This window comes from Juglans regia, chromosome 8 (genome assembly GCF_001411555.2).
Source record: "Juglans regia cultivar Chandler chromosome 8, Walnut 2.0, whole genome shotgun sequence".
Lineage (NCBI taxonomy): Eukaryota > Viridiplantae > Streptophyta > Magnoliopsida > Fagales > Juglandaceae > Juglans > Juglans regia.
Window position 1 is genome coordinate 24616835 of NC_049908.1, and position 17067 is coordinate 24633901.

The following is a 17067-nucleotide window of genomic DNA, read 5'->3' on the forward strand; positions in this document are numbered from 1 at the left end:
GATGAAAGATTAGTATTTTCTATTGTAGTGATGACATGTTGTGCATGGCCCTCCAAAATAAAGGATTTTATTTGTAGGGAGGAGGCTAGATATGTTGCTAGTAGAGCTGTGGAAGCTTCAGCAATGACAAGAAATGAGGAGAGGTTTTTTGAGGTCCATATGGTTGAGATCAAACCTTCCGAGTTACGACAACTGCTGATGAAGTAGAGAATGAGTCTCTAACCGTTACATCAAAAGAAATACTCCAATAGTTGGGTGGAGATGGTGACCTAAAGTGGAAGAGAGACTTGCAGCTTTTTCCCATGCATGCATGACCTGCTCGCTCCATCATGTTTTTCGTGAGGGAAATAAAGTTGCAGATTGGTTAGCCAAACATGGGGCTTCTGGTAAAGATTTAGTTGTCTCTCAATTACTAGAGACCCCCCATGCATTACGTGGCCTTATCCGCATGGACTATTCCGGGTTGCCATCTTTACGTTTTAGTTAGTCTCGGGTGTCTGGTGTTTTTTGTTTGTTTTATTGGTTATGTTAGTTTTTTTTCTAGCTAGGTGTTTCCCGAATTCTGGGTTTTCGTTTGTACTCCAGATGCTTGTTTTTGTAACCACAGTTTTCCTCCGCCACAAGTGAGGGTTATTAATAAAATTGGGGAGGGGTCACTAGTAGACAGGTGACCCTAACTTTTTAATAATAAAAAAAATATATATAGGCTAGATAGGATTTTTCCAATTGGGTACTTAGCCTTCCTCAAAGTCCCTTCAATATTATGGTCATGAATTATTTTGTTTTGGAGCTACCAGATAAGATCAAGCATTAAAACAACAAATATATGTACCTCTAGGCCAATTAATCCTAGAACTGGTTCTTGGTTGATAATCATTAATACCCAATATATATCCATGATATGTAAAACTTCTTAAAAAGAATAAAGAGATCTATAGAATCTTTTACCTCCATCCATTTGGGTTTGAGAATTGAAAAACCTACAAAAGAGAGTAGAGATTTTTCTGTAAGGAAGGGACTTCTAGTCTTTTGCCTTAGAACTTTTTTTGAGTAAGTTTAATGGAAAACACAAGCCCATTTATATAGGCAAGACTAGGGACCCTTGCTTATTACTCCTACAACTTTTGGGTTACCCTCATTATTTCATCCATAAAAAAATAGTAAGGGTTAACCACTTTATTTATTAAGGGCAATTACTTATGCTTGATAGATGAAGTGAATCATCTTAGATAAAGTGAACCACCTTAGGGAAGACAAATGGTTTTCTAGGGAAACCAAACCAAAAGTCTAATATTCTCCCACTTGATTCACTTAATAGGTAAAACTGAAATGGCCAAAAAATAATGCCCTCAATTTTATCAAAGTATCCTATACACGAACCATGGCGGTATTGCTCTCTATAGTAAGCATTTCACTTCCATGTGTCACAATACACAGTATCCCTTAAAATACTTTATGAACAACTAATTAAAGTCATTCGAGTCCAACTTAATCACCCAATGGATATAACGAACTCATTACTTTATGCGCAAAACTGAAACTGAATTCAACTTCATTCTTTGTGGAATATGTAGCAACATGACAAAAATTACACTTTAGATAGGCTCATACGATCCACATGACCCTGAAACTATTTTACTAGTAAACATTTGTTCATTGGGTCAACTAACATCAAATTTGTATTGTGTGCTCAATATACACCACATTATTTTTTATGCTCTCTCTCACACATAGATATTTTATGTCGATATGCTTGCTTCTACTTCCGCTTTTATTGTTCTTTGAGAAGAACACTACAACGGTGTTATCACAAAGAATCTTTATTGATCTTTGAATGGAATCGACAACTTTAAGACCATAAATAAAAATTTTCAACCACATGGCTTGTGTCATTGTTTCATAGCACGCAATGATGCCTCCATAGTAGACGTAGCAACTATTGATTGCTCCGTACTCTTCCAAGATATAGCTCTCTCAGCAAGGAGAAAGATATATCCAAAAGTAGAATTTCTAGTGTCTACACAACCAGCAAAATCTGAATCTGAAAAGCCAACCACTTGCAAATTCTCTGTATGCCTGTAGGTTAGCATGTAGTCCTTGGTTCCTTGCAAATAACGCATCACCTTCTTTGTAGCTATCCAATGTTGAAGACCTGAGTTACTTTGATAACGACCCAATAATCCAACTGCTAGACATATGTCTAGACGGGTGCAAACTTGAGCAAACATCAAGCTACCCACTGCAGATGCATAAGGCACACTTTTCGTCTGCTTTTGTTCCATTTTCAGGTGATTGACATTTATGAAATTTATCACATTTGATTATGGAAGCTACGACTTTTCAATCTTTCATATCGAATTTCTGTAAAAACCTTTTCAATGTAGGTCTTTTGAGATAGTCCTAAGACTCTTTGTTTCCTGTCTCTGTGAATCTCTATGCCAATGACATAAGAGACTTCACTCATATCCTTCATTTCAAAGTTTTAGGAGAGAAATTGTTTAGTCTCATGTAGTAAGCCCAATTAATTGCTTGAAAGAAGAATATCGTCTACATATAGGACTAAGAAAATGTATTTACTCCCATTGACCTTAAGGTATATATATTGATCAACAAGATTCTCGATAAAACCGTATGAGATAACAATCTTGTGAAACTTTAAATACCATTGACGGGAAACTTGTTTTAGTCTATAAAGAGACTTCTTCAACTTGCATACTTTGACTGTCATCACTGAAACCCTCAGGTTGTTTCATGTATGCCACTTCATTAAGATCTCCATTAAGAAAAGTCGTTTTCACATCCATTTGATGTAGGTCTAAATCAAAATGAGCTACTATGGCTAAGATTATCCTCAACAAATCCTTCTTAGAGACCGGAGAGAAGGTTTCATGATAATATATGTCTTCCTTCTGAGTGAATCATTTAGTGACAAGTCTAGCCTTGTATCGTTCGACATTACCAGAAGAATCTCATTTGGTTTTATAAACCCATTTACAGCCATCTGTTGTCGCCCCTTCTGGTAATTCGACGAGATCCCAAACTTAGTTCTTATAAATGGATTCTAACTCATTTCTCATGGCATCCAACCAAAATGTAGATTTATCTCCACTTATGGCTTGTGAAAACGTAATTGAGTCTTCTGGAAGTCCATCATTAAAATCAGACTCAGTTAGGTATACAATGTAATCATTTGGAATAGCAGGCCTACATATTCTTGAGGATCTTCTTAGAACCACTACTTCGTCATTTGGGGATGACTCAATTAGCTCAGACTGTAAATGTAGAATAACTTCAAGTTGAACCTCATTTACGGGGACCTATTGTTCTTGAATTGGTGATAAAAGGGAAATAATGTTGTGTTAAGTACTCTTATTACACTTAATTAAATTAGTTTTATTTGCAAAAAAAGTATTTAATAAACAATGCATAACAGTTGGGCTGTTGACATGTAAAGACTGATTACACCATAAAAATAGACTTGAGCTCAGTTTTACTTAGACTTACACGGGCTTAATTATCATGTGTGTATCGTAGGTTGAGGCCCACGTCTGCAATAAGGCTTACATGATTCATAACATAACAATGGAAGATAGAGGCCCACGTCTGCTAATAGGAGAAGAAGGGAAGATTCTAGATAGAAGGTTACGAAAAGCAGAAGAGAAGAGAAAAAGAGGCAGGAAAAAGAAAACTGTTATGGGAGCACAGAGAAGGGAGAATTAGTGGCACAGAGAGAGAAATAGGAGCTGAAAATGGGTATAAAGAGGAGGAGAAATGCTAGAGAGAGGATGTCAATTAGCATACAATTTATTTCCCTAATTTTATATTCCAGAAGTTTTCGGAATATGGTAAAACTTTCCTTTGCTCCTTATGTTGGCTGGATTTCTATAGATCTCGATTTATATACTTCACTATATCTGAAATCACGTTTCTGTGAATGGATTTCTGTTGGATTCTCTTGTTCTTATTCTTGTTCTGTTGTTGACACTAGACACAGCAGAACCTTGAATCAATCGAGGTGTCTCTCAGCCAAGTGATAAAATAAAAATTGGTTGATGATTAGTGATAAATTCTTTAAAAACCTTGGTACATGATCTCCGAGTTTATGTTCTTCAAATTGCATTTTATTAATACATTGATTAGATTAATAAAAGAAGAATAGTACCCAGAAATCTTGGTGATATGTGGAGTGAAAAGAAGTTCTAAAATCGCAACCCAGGTGTTTGTCAAATTGTTTCTACAAAATCTGTAATTACTTTAGTGTCCATTTAATTCTATGTTTACAATAGGGTGAAGTTAAAATTTCAATTGTTTTTCATAAGTCGATTAGTTTATTTTCTTGAGATTTGAATTACTCCGGTTTAGTCTATTTCCTTTCCAAAAATTTCAGACCCAAGGCACTCTAAAAATCAACCATACATATCAATGGCAACAGATCCTTCTTTGTGTATATAACATTTCTTGGTTTATTTTCTTATTTTTATACAAAACTCTTTTCCAACTTAATAAATCATCCAAACTGTTTTCAAATATGAATCCTCGCAATTTCATACAATCAATTGGCTAGAAATCCTCTTGTTCCTGTGGAGATGACCTTGGGTGCTACCTCGTATTACAACTAGTCCATTTCTGCACTTGGGAGTAATAGTTTGGAAGCCATCAATTGATGTCACCGCATGATCTTGTGTTTTATTTTGCGTTAATACAACCATTCTTCCTCCAAAAAAAGGCAAAGTAGCATGTTCAGATGTTTCTTCAAAAGTGACCTCTTGAGGATTCACACTCCCATTAAGTTCAACATCCTCAAAAAAACTTACATTTTTAGATTCGGCAATTCTATGGCTATGACTAGAACAATAAAATCTATATCCTTTGGAGTTACTTGGATACCCAATAAAGAAACCACTAGTTGTCCTTGGGTCTAACTTCTTTATGTTAAAATTATAAATCCTAACTTCAGCAGGACAACCCCATATGTGTATATGATTTAAACTAAGTTTCCACCATTTCTAAAACTTGAAAGATGTCTTAGAGACAGACTTGGATGGAACCTTATTCAATATATACACTGCAGTTTTAAGAGCTTCACTCCACAAGGAAAGTTGCATGTTAGATTTACTAATCATGCTCCTTACCATATCCATTAGCGTATGGTTCCTTCTTTCTACAATATCATTTTGTTATGGTGTGCCTGGCATTGAATATTGGACAACAATGCCTTCCTCCTGAAGGAAATTTGTAAATGGACCCTTTATTTATCTTTATTATATGTACCTATCATAATATTCTCCTCCTCTATCAAATCTTACAATCTTGGTTTTCTTTTCATTTTGATTCTCTATTTTTGCTTTATAGGCTTTGAAAGCATCTAATGCTTGAGCCTTCTCATTCAGAAGATAGAGAGATATATATACCTAGAATAGTCATCAATAAATGAGATAAAAGATCTCTGACTATTTAGGCAAGGGGTAGGAAATGGTTCACAGATATCTGTGTGTATAATCTCAAAAACACTTGAGCTTCTTCTTGAACCTTTAGAATTTTTGTTGGTCTGCTTGCCCTTTATGTAGTCCACACAATTCTTGAAGTCAGTAAAATCAAGATCCTGTAGGACCCCTTCTTTTATTAACTATTTCATCCTCGTTATAGAGATGTGTCTCAATCTCTTATGCCATAGTAGAGAAATTTTTTCATTCAAAAAGTTTCTCTTAATGCCAACTAAATGTAGGGAGAGATAATTATCCTCAAAATGGAGATGAATATCTAATTTAAATAAGTTATCAAATAAAGTTCCAAAACTAACAGGAATCTTATTCTTAAAAATAGTCATAGTATTCTCAAAAAAGAAACCGTAACCTTTGATAATAAGTCTGAAAACATAAATTAAATTTCTACAAAATTCTGGAATATAAAAAACATTATTTAAATCTAAAACATGTCCCAATTTGAGAATCACTTTAAAAACTCTAACTGCAACAACTTGTGAACACCCTTTATTTCTAATGAAAACCCTAAGTTCACTTGTTGTTGGTTTCCTTCTAGTGAGAAAACCCTGCAATGTATTCACAATATGAATTGAAGAACCAGAGTCAATCCACCATGAATTTTTAGGAGCATCAATGAAAAAAGATTCATGACACACAAGAGAGATAGAGCTACCTTTCTTTTCAAGCCACTCTTTATACTTGATGCAACTCTTCTTTACATAACCCTCTTTCTTGCAAAAGAAGCATGTCACATTTTTGCCATTAGATCCATTGGATTTTGATGGTACATTATGCTTCCTTTTCTTTTAAGGTCCACCTTGGCATTTCTCGATCTTAACTTTATCATTCACGATCATATTTGCACTATCAAGTCAATCATGTTTCATCATTTCCTCTTCTTGCACACACATGGCCAGAAGATCCATAACTGACCAATTTTTCTTATGTGTGTTATAAGAGATCTTGAAAGACCCATACTCAGATGACAGTGAGTCAAGGATGAAATGGACCAAGAACGGCTCAAATATCTCTATCTTTAAGCCCTTAAGTTGAGAAACAATGTCTCTCATTTCCATAATGTGTGCACGCATACCCTTAGAACTATCAAAGGCTTTAGTAGTGAATTCTCTGATAAGAGTACTAGCTAAAGCCTTGACAAGGCAAACAAACTGTTCCTCAATTTCCTGCATTAATTCCTTAATTGTAATGCAGTCACCAATAAAACCTCTAATGCTCTTACTCATACGAGACTTTATGAGAATTAGACTTAGGCGATTAGATCGCTCCCACCATTGGCAATTTTTTATGACTTCATGTGTATCTGTATCCATGGCAGCAGGTGGTTGCTCCACACAGAGTGCATAGTCAAGGTTCATATACTCCAAGGTAAAATAAATCGAATCTTTCCAGTTAGAATAAATAGTGTCATCAAGCCTTAGAATAAAATAAACACCATCAGCTAAAAATTGTGGAACAACGGCTATAAAATCAAGAAAACTTTAATACTATGAATTCAAGTAAATTTTAACCTTCTTGTGGGAAAAGGTTGCATAACAGTATAAATTTACTTATATTTATTTATAAGACAAATTATCCAGAATATTAACAAATAAAATTATCCACACCTATAGGTAGAAGACTAATTTTATTGTCAATACCTAAAATCATTTTCTTATACTAATTAAATCACAAAAGTTAAAAGATTTTTCTATAGGGATAAATCCTTAAAACTTATGATTTAGTTACAATGAGATTCTAAATTTATTTATGTATTCTTTTAAATAATAAGGATGTTGTAGCATTACCTTCATTATTCAAAAGAAATACAATTAGACATCTACTAAAATAGGTAAAATTCTATTAACTGTAAACTAGCCCAAAGGCCCATCAATATGTATAAAGCTTGAAATTAAGACCAAAGTCAAAACATGCATTTGAAATCCATTAATATAGTTATGAGTACGTAACCATCCAAATATGAATTCAAAGACAAAAACTTAAAAGTAGAAAGTCAAGCCCATCTCCGAAATTATCATGGACTAAATGGATAACATTGTTCCAATACATGCAGAAAGACTTATGTTATCAAAAATTTATTTTTTCGAAAAATGCACTCTAAATCATGACCCGGCTACTCTCTTGCAACACAGATTATGAAAAAATCCATTAATCACGCCAAGAGAATAAAACAAGGAACAAAACTAGATTTTAGAAGCCCACCATATGAACAAAATTGAAATGCTAATAATTCAAATGCAAAGCTAAAAGGTATGGCTCTGATACCAACTATAAAACTTCTTAAAAGAATAAAGAGATCTATAGGATCTTTTACCTCTAGCCATTTGGGTTTCAGAACTGAAAAACCTATAAAAGAGAGTAGAGATTTTTCTATAGGGAATGGACTTCTAGTCTTTTGCCTTAGAACTCTTTTTTGGGTGAGTCTAATAGAAAACATAAGCCCCTTTATATAGGCAAGATTAGAGACCCTTACTTATTATTACTCCTACAACTTTTGGGCTACCATCATTATTTCATCCATAAAAAAATAGCAAGGGTTGACCACTTTATTTATTAAGGGCAATTACCTATGTTTGATAGATGAAGTGAATCATCTTAGATGAAGTGAACCACCTTAGGGAAGACAAATGGTTTCTATGGAAACCAAACCAAAAGTCTAACATGATAGACACAAATTGATTCTCTGGAAAATCATTTGGAATGCTCTTCCAACTCGAGTGAGGCTCAGCAACTTTCTTCCTGATTTTCAACTTGAATATTATATGCTTTGTCCTTTCTGTAATGGTGAAGAAGAATATGTACTCTTTATCTTTTTATAGAATGCCCATTCACTCAGATTGTCTAGAGCCAAAGTATTACTTCATTAATAAATAAGAGCTTGACATTGGAGTCCCTGGAAATTTGATAGAGACGTAAAAGACTTGTGCGAGGGAGAATTGAACAATACCCAGCAAAGGGCTTAGAGAACATCTAAACCCTGTTTGGGTTGAAGAATTGTGACTAATCTATGATGAAAGCTACATTGTAAAATCAAGGGAGCCAATTGGCCAATTCCTTTGAAATCCAATTGGTCTGGGAGTTAGGCCTGTCTACTTAAGAGATTATTCCTCGTTTGGATTGGAAACTGATCTCAACTCATCCTAACTCATCTCATTATTATAACTTTTTTAAATTCCCACACAATATAATAAACAATCAATATTTTCAAATCTCAAAACAATAATAATATTAAAAAATAATATTTTAACAATATTTTTTTCTATTATTCACCAACCATCTCAACTCATCTCTGAATTCAAACGAGACTGTTAAATGTTGGATGACCGAGATAAACTTAATTATTTATTATAATCTTTCTTTCAGTCTTTAAAATGATGCATGGATGTGAGCTGAGCTGTTTTTAAGATGCTCGACTCTCATTTAATTGACCGACAACAGGAATAATTTGTGATGCTGAGATGAGCTGTTTTATAATTTCACCCTTAAATTATAAAGTATTTTATATTTTGCACCCTAAATTACTAAAGTAGTGGATGCTTGGATGGTGTTGATCGAGAAGTGATAAAGAGTTTTAGAATTTTTTATTAAAAAATAAATGGTTTGAGATGAAGTTTTGTAGGTTTTTGTGAAAGTTGCGAGTCTCACTCGAGATGACCGTCTTCATAACCATTTCCTTTGTTGTTTCTCATGGCACTTTATCAGCCTGATTTGGTTTCATAAACCTTTCAAATAATTTCATCTCATCTCAACATCTAAATACTATTCAAACATAAATATTTTTTAAATTTCAAATTTTTTAATTTTTTTATCTAATCATTACAACTTTTCCAAACTTTCAAACAAAACACAAAAAATAATTCAACTTTTTCAAATTATAAAATAAAAATTATATTACAAACCTCTTTTAAATTTATAATTTTTTTATTAAACTTTTTCTCTCCTTTTTCAAAATCTCATAAAAATTTTAATTCAAACTATTTCATTACTATTCACAAATTATTTTATTAATATTTACAAATTTCTTATCTCATCTCATCTAATCTATATAACCAAATAAGACCTAAGTGTACTTTCTGGTGAGGCAAGATCAAGTAACCTTAGGGATAATGGGAATTGTTATGGCGCTATCAAATTCAGTCTGTTTTTGTAGCATCTCCATCATGAACATGATGCGTCATGACATAATTTTGTCACGATATTCTCCCACGCCTCTACCCAAAACATATCCATTACTTTTGTTCTTTCTCTCAGCACAATAGCGAAGTTACCTCACACTACACACAGAAATGAAGCTATTTCACAATAGCAAAGTTCATGCCATTATGCTTTTTTCTCCCCACTGCACTATTTAGACTTGGCTCGTCTAAGAAAAAGCGTCACAAGAGATACGACACCAATTGCATGATCATCATTCATCGGCATGATGATTAATTCAGTTTTTGGGTCAGCTGCAATAGTTTCTTTTATTTTCTTGCAATGCCATTACACTTGCAGAATTCAATACTTGGAAGACCAGAAAAGACAAGAAGAAACACCACTAGACTGCAAATTACTGCTGGGTCTAATGGGTGTAATAGGAAGAGACAACACAGATACAGCCACAAGTTTCTGGATTCCCTTGACCTTCCCTCCATTTTCTTTTTTAAACTTCCATTGAAACAGCTCATCAGCTTCCCACCTTTCCCATATTTTATTTTCAGTCTTTCAGCTAAAGCTAGAGACTTTCCTTATTTCACTTAACAACTTCAATGAAATGGTACCAAAGCTGTTATTGCTATTTTTGCTGTTTGAGAGTTCAGTCTCTCTATCTCATCCAAACGTCTCTAATGGGGTTGTGGTGACTGAAAAGGCTTACCTGAATTGGGTGAAACAAATGGGTTCCTTCAAGCACTCCCTCTTCCAGAAAGCAGTAAACAAGTTCAAGCCTTGCTTAACCATAAAAGTAAATAAAGTCTCGAGGTTAGGTTATTTTGTTTCAGTGCAGAAGGCGATCGATTCACTGCCAGTCTTCACTCACTGCCGGGTGGTTATCTCCATTAGTGCAGGGATTTACAGGTAACATTCTAAGAAATAAGATCCTATTTAGTTTCATTTCGTTTGTGTTTATACCTTATATAGCAACTCAAATAATGGGATTTAAAAAAAAAAATTGTAGGGAGAAGGTTGAGATTCCTGCGAGTATGGCATACATTACCCTGGAAGGTGCTGGTGCAGACAATACCATTATTGAGTGGGACGACACAGCAGACAGAATGGGACAAAGTGGGCGTCCATTGGGTACCTTTGCATCTGCAACATTTGCAGTTGATGCTCTTTACTTCATTGCAAAGAACATCACCTTCAAGGTCAAACAACTTGCGTGATTTTGGCTTTTACATTTGTCAATAGGTCTGCTATAATTTTAGACATTCAAGCTAGAGAGAGAACCTATTAACCACCGAACCATGTGTGAGTGAGTGGCTCGGGACCATTGATCTTTCCCTAGTAGTATATATAACTCTTTAAATTGAATTCTCTTATAAATTAAATAACGTCAAATCAACAATGTAAAATATGTCATTTGAGAAATTCTATTTACAGTCTCCAAATAAAAAAGTATCATTTTAATAAAGATATTATTATAATTTTAAAAAAACTTAAAGACAAAAATTAACTACGCTTGCAATGTATTTCCCATTTAGAGACTACACGTAGTATTGCTCATGTCATTTATACTGGTATGCAAGTTGAATGACTCTTTTCTTTATAGGTAAAAGGGGTAAGAGGGGGCAACTAGATGTGTGTGAAATCACAATTTATTCCAAAAGCTTAAATTAATGGGAAGAAGTAGTTTTTTATTGATTTTTATTATATTCTTAACACTCTCCCTCATATGTGAATCAGTCTCTTCCTCAATGAATAAGTTTAACACGTGAAATATTTAATTAAATGAATAGTATAGAGTTAAATTCAAACTTAGAATTTCTACTCTAATACCATGTAAAATTATCTCTTATCCTAAAAATTTAATCTAATAAAAATGAGTAATGCTACATACAGTCGTGGAATGCGCAAACGCCGTGCAGTCGCTTTGAAAAAGAGTGGGGTCCACTATTAAAAAATTAATTTCTTTTCAGGTGGGTCCCTTATTTATTCACTTTTTTCAAAGCGACTGCACGCTCACGACTGCAAGTATCATTTCTCTTTACTAAAACCCAGACAAAAAGTGCCTTGATGGCAGAAAGCCACGGGCCCCTCAAGTCGAGTTTGAGCCATAGCCTTGACCTTAGGGTGCTAGAAACTTCATGAATACTTACGCGGTTGAAGGCTTGAAGCTAATACCAAGTCTTTATGAATCCCTAGTCTAGGCGAATTTATATTTGGATTTAAACTCAAGACCCAATTCACACATGGAAGTAAGTCAACGACCATTCAATGCAAGTAGATGACTCTTGGGAGAAAGAATGAGGCTTATGACAACGGTAAGGGGGTGTTCAATTTTTTTTTCAACAATGCCTGAACAGAATAAAGCACCATCGCCACCATCAGGAGCACTGGGAAAGCAAGCAGTGGCACTACGGGTTTCAGCTGACACAGCAGCCTTCTTCGGATGCAAAATTATCGGAGCACAAGACACTCTTTACGATCACAAAGGCAGGCACTACTTCAAGGACTGCTTCATTGAAGGCTCCGTCGACTTCATTTTCGGAAACGGTCTCTCCCTCTACAAGGATTGCCATTTGCATGCCATCACCAGTAGCTATGGAGCCCTGACTGCCCAAAAGAGACAGAGCTTGCTTGAGGAAACTGGCTTCTCTTTTGTCAACTGTAAGGTCACTGGATCAGGGGCCCTATACTTGGGCAGGGCATGGGGCACTTTTTCTAGGGTAGTCTTTGCGTACACGTACATGGACAAGATCATCACTCCCAGAGGATGGTATGATTGGGGAGATAAAAATAGGGAAATGTATGTTTGTTTCTCTCTCCTATTTACTTCCAAGGCGTGCCATGATTTATATGCCTGCATAGTGTTTTTAACCAATTTGAAACAACATCGACGCAGGACTGTGTTTTATGGACAATACAAATGTTGGGGAGCAGGGGCTGATTTCGGAGGACGAGTTTCATGGTCCAGGGAGCTTACTGCCGAGGAGGTTGAACCATTTATTTCACCGAGTTTTATTGATGCCAATGAATGGCTCCCAAACCTGCAATAATTTCAATTTCTAAACTGCAGTTGTTAGGCCATTAGAGGAACGTTCAGAAAGCTAAAATGATATTATATAAACCCTAGAATTTATTGTGGCTTGAATAACCCCATTTCTAATAGCTTATTTAAGTTGAAAGCATACAAAAAAAACTAGCATCAGTGGCATAATCATTCCCATAATGTGTATGTCCGGACGGTTGCAGTATAATAACCATTCTTCATCAACTGCTAATATCAAGGAAATACTAATCAGCAATCCCTATTACTACCATACAGTAGCTAAAATTAAGCAATGTAATTGTCAACAAACAAGAGGTTTTTGTTTTCAATAAACTTTCCACCTTCCAACTAACAACTGTTTTATACTATGCATCCCAAACTACCAAAACTGACACATTGCATGCTCACTACCATTTTTTGTCAACTACAGGTCAGTTTTGATAGTTGAAGTGTAAAGTGGAAAATAGCTGTTAGTTAGAGAGTAGAAAATATATTTGTCCATTTTCTTAAGACCGGAGAGGGTGTTCCAATATTGGAAGCAAGCAAGAAGGATTGTTAACTCACCTCAAACACAACATTCTGATAACCATATACAAATGTAGATCCAAAAGGATTGTTTGTAGAACCTTAAGGTGCTGTTTGGATAGTGAGTTGAGATGAGATGAGATGAGATGAGTTGAGATGAAAGTTGAAAGTTGAATAAAATATTGTTAAAATATTATTTTTTAATATTATTATTGTTTTGGGATTTGAAAAAAGTTGAATTGTTTATTATATTTTGTGTAAAAATTTGGAAAAATTGTAATGATGAGATGAGATGAGATTAAACACTTTCACTATCCAAACGGAGCTAGTGGACCTTAATAGCAGCCAAGTAGACAGATATTAAAGAAGGATAAAATGGGAGCCTCTTTTCTTTTTCTGTTATAATGTCCTTTGGCTAGACTAGAAAGTGGGAGAAAAAAAATTACCATCACTTGCTCCCACTTGGTGCTTGGTGCAATCGTCAGTCTGCTGCCATTTACATCCTCAAAAGACCCCTCAACTGCAGAAAACAAAACGAAAATGGTTAATCTGTTTCTCTAATAAAAATCTTAATAGGAAATTTCAGAAAAAGAAAATAACTTACCGTCTGAACCAAAGATAATAAAATTGCACTGCCTATATGAATTGAAATCTGCATGACCGGGATAGTTTTATGCAAAACAAACTTCTTGATCTTATGAGTCTGCATGTACAACACAGTGATATTAGAACTTTAAGTGCAAAGGTTTTCATGCATAGTATCATGATTATTTACAAATCACTAGAATTAAAGAAAGCCAATACCTGTCCATCAAATAAGATGTCCAAACCACGTGTAAAATAGTTGTAGAAATAATCACCACAGAGTGCTGTCCACAGACAAGGGTCTGATGCATTAATCAAAAGGCATTAATCAAAGTTACATTAATCAAAATGCATCATGATGTAATCATACATTTATGTTTTGGATAGATAATTAACTTATGGCAGCAAGGCACAAGGCTGAACAACTATTAGGCCACACTAGACACAAGATACACCACCAAAATGCATTATCACACCCTGAAAAAATAAAATGGACACCCACCAACAAATTACAGAGAACACAGTACCAACATGAAATCCCTCAAAACTCAAATGAGAATGGGCCTCATAGCATAAAGTAATTGCAATAGCCGATCCAATGAGGCAGATACCCAATCCATAGTTCTATGCAATTGCCAAAAGACAATTACTCAAATCCAATGATTGATTTATTCATTATGTGAATTGGAAAACCCACAAAAAAGACCATTTATAACAACAATTATAGATCCAAAATACATTGGATTTATTTCCATTAAGGTCACAAGTTGACAATTTTAACAGATTGGGGTGATCATGTATGTATTATCATGCTTGTAAGAAACATTAAAATCATCCATTTTCAAGCAATAGATTCTATTGTTTTTTATATCCTCTGTAGTCCTTAGCATGAGCTCCTTATGTGGTGTTAACCTGGCGTGCAATATAAATGGTAAAAGACCATTTTTAACAACAATCATAGATCCAAAATAATAATAATGATAACAGAGATAATATCAGAATGCAAGATTAGCACTCAGAGAATATGCTTTAGAAACGGCCATTGTCACTATCAGATCAAATGTGGAGTTAAAAAGTGATAGGTATCAAGAGTAGTACACTAAAAAAAGTGGGTATCCAGACGAATACAAGAAGGAACCTCTAGTTTGCCCAACGATTCAGAAAACAAAAGCTTAATTCCGTGACATAGGCATCACCTTAAACCTCTGGATCACACAAGCTCTTGCCACATATGGAAGAAGACTAGTGATCTTTCAAAACAATGTATTAGTAATTAAAGCTACTAAACTAATTGCTTCATTAGGTACAAAAATTAATCTTTAATAGTTCCCTCATCTCATTGATAATTAGAAGAAAAGAATCTTCCAGATCACATGCTCACTATGAAGCACAGACAGAAAACCTAAACAAATGAATATATACAAAGCAATGTAACACCTGGGACCAAGGATCAAAACAAAGATGAAAACCATGATGTGGAAAGCTAATAACGATATATAGTTTCAGTGGCTCCTGCATTAAACGGGCTCAATAAGAGGTTCTTACAAGATTAAGACCTAAATTAGACTTATATGAACTCAGTACATAAGACACATGTATGTGACAAATTAAATGCATAAGTAACGTAAGTATATGACTGTGAATTTCATATACAGTACATCCACTACAAGCCAAAGATGGCATCCATTGAATTCCCAACAAAAATTCAAAGCAGTTCACAAGTGTTTATGTGCATAGATGCACACATAATATAAACCATCTACAATCAAAACCTCATCAAAGTACTTCACGTGGACGACATCGTAAATGTTAGGCTGCTGCTCTATCTGAGCAAATGCTTCGCATATTGGCATTCCTGAAAAAAATAAAAATAAAAAATAAAATAAAATTTTAGTGCCGAACAAGGGCAGTAGCTAACCAGAGCTTTCGACAACCAAAACTCAATCCAAGAAACAAGGCCACATACTGCGCACGAATGCTGAGCTCACAAGACCAATTACAAATCGTTCTGGCAACCAATAAGTGAAGCATCGTAATCATAACCTAAACCTAAGTTTGGCAGCTGCAAAACCGGAGATTGCATTGGAACTCATCCGTTTTGAGCTCCACTGAATGTATGAAGAAGTTCGATAAAGATGCAGGGTGATTCATCTTATCGCATTTGTCGGGAACCATAACGGTAAATGTTTCAAAACAAACGTAATTAGGATGAAATGACATCCAATCCAAACTTCGACATGATTCTAAATCGCCACTCAATTCAATCGTTCAAATTTCAAAAGATGAAAAGCCAGAAACCAATCGAAAATTACCGAGAGAGAAGAGTCCGATACGGAGACCAGGTCGGAGATCGAGAACAATGGCACCCATGGCCATGCCCCCGCACCGTCGTCTTGGTCTCTGAACATAACTTTCGTGAAAGAAACTCACAGTTATTATATTTAATAACTTATCATCCCCTTACATCACTTTTATTTTAATTTTTTTTATTATAATAAATATATAATATATAAATAATAAATAAAACAATTCAATTAATTAAACAGAATAAAATAAAATAAAAATAATAAAAAATAATTTTAAAATATATAAAATATGAATATGAAATGATGAGTAACATCCCCTATTATATTTGAATGTCCATCCATCAAAGTTGCATTTGAATATTAAATTGAATTGAGTTGAGATGATAAAATATTATTAAAATATTATTTTTTAATATTATCATTATTTTAGAATTTAAAAAAATTGAATTATTTATTATATTTTATGTTAAAATTTAAAAAAATTGTAATAATGAGTTAAGATGAGTTTAAAATCCAAACTAACTAATTTTAAATCTATTCAAATCAATTAATGATAAAAAATTTTTTTTTTTATTTTTTTGTAAAATATTATCAATAAAATCTATAAAATGTTATTATTTAACCAAATCAGATCATCATATTCATGCCCAAACACAAATTAAGACTCTATTATTTAGATAGTAAAAGTATTTAATCTCATTTTATTATTATAATTTTTTTAAATTTTTATATAAAATATAATAAATAATTTAATTTTTTTAATTTTAAAATAATAATAATATTTTATTTAATTTTTAATTTTCATCTAAATTATTTCATCCCAACTCAAGTCGCGGCCTTATTTGTTTTCCAAAAACATCTCATCTCATCTCATCTCATCTCACTTCATCATTACAACTTTTCCAAATCCTCACACAAAATAAAATAAACAATTCAATTTTTTCAAATCTCAAAACAACAA

At 34.0% G+C, this 17067-nt stretch overlaps 2 protein-coding genes and 1 pseudogene across 3 annotated transcripts; 1 reads left to right on the top strand and 2 right to left on the bottom strand.

The window, feature by feature from the left end:
• Positions 1 to 1889: 1889 nt before the first annotated feature.
• On the bottom strand, positions 1890 to 2282 carry LOC118349214 (secreted RxLR effector protein 161-like). The gene has a single exon (XM_035692832.1). It carries the CDS (start codon positions 2280 to 2282, stop codon positions 1890 to 1892), a length of 393 nt encoding a protein of 130 aa, XP_035548725.1.
• A 7905-nt stretch (positions 2283 to 10187) lies between these two features.
• Positions 10188 to 13382, top strand: LOC109015976 (probable pectinesterase 53). 2 transcript variants are annotated; one of them, XM_018998436.2, is made up of 4 exons: positions 10188 to 10556; positions 10657 to 10846; positions 12005 to 12447; positions 12544 to 13382. In XM_018998436.2, exons 1-4 carry the CDS (start codon positions 10255 to 10257, stop codon positions 12695 to 12697), a joined length of 1089 nt encoding a protein of 362 aa, XP_018853981.2. In that variant the 5' UTR covers positions 10188 to 10254; the 3' UTR covers positions 12698 to 13382. The 2 variants fall into 2 exon arrangements, with proteins under 2 accessions (XP_018853981.2, XP_035549439.1); XM_035693546.1 differs by having other exon boundaries at positions 10212 to 10556; positions 12005 to 13382.
• LOC108980665 lies at positions 12857 to 16220 on the bottom strand (annotated as a pseudogene).
• Positions 16221 to 17067: the final 847 nt, after the last annotated feature.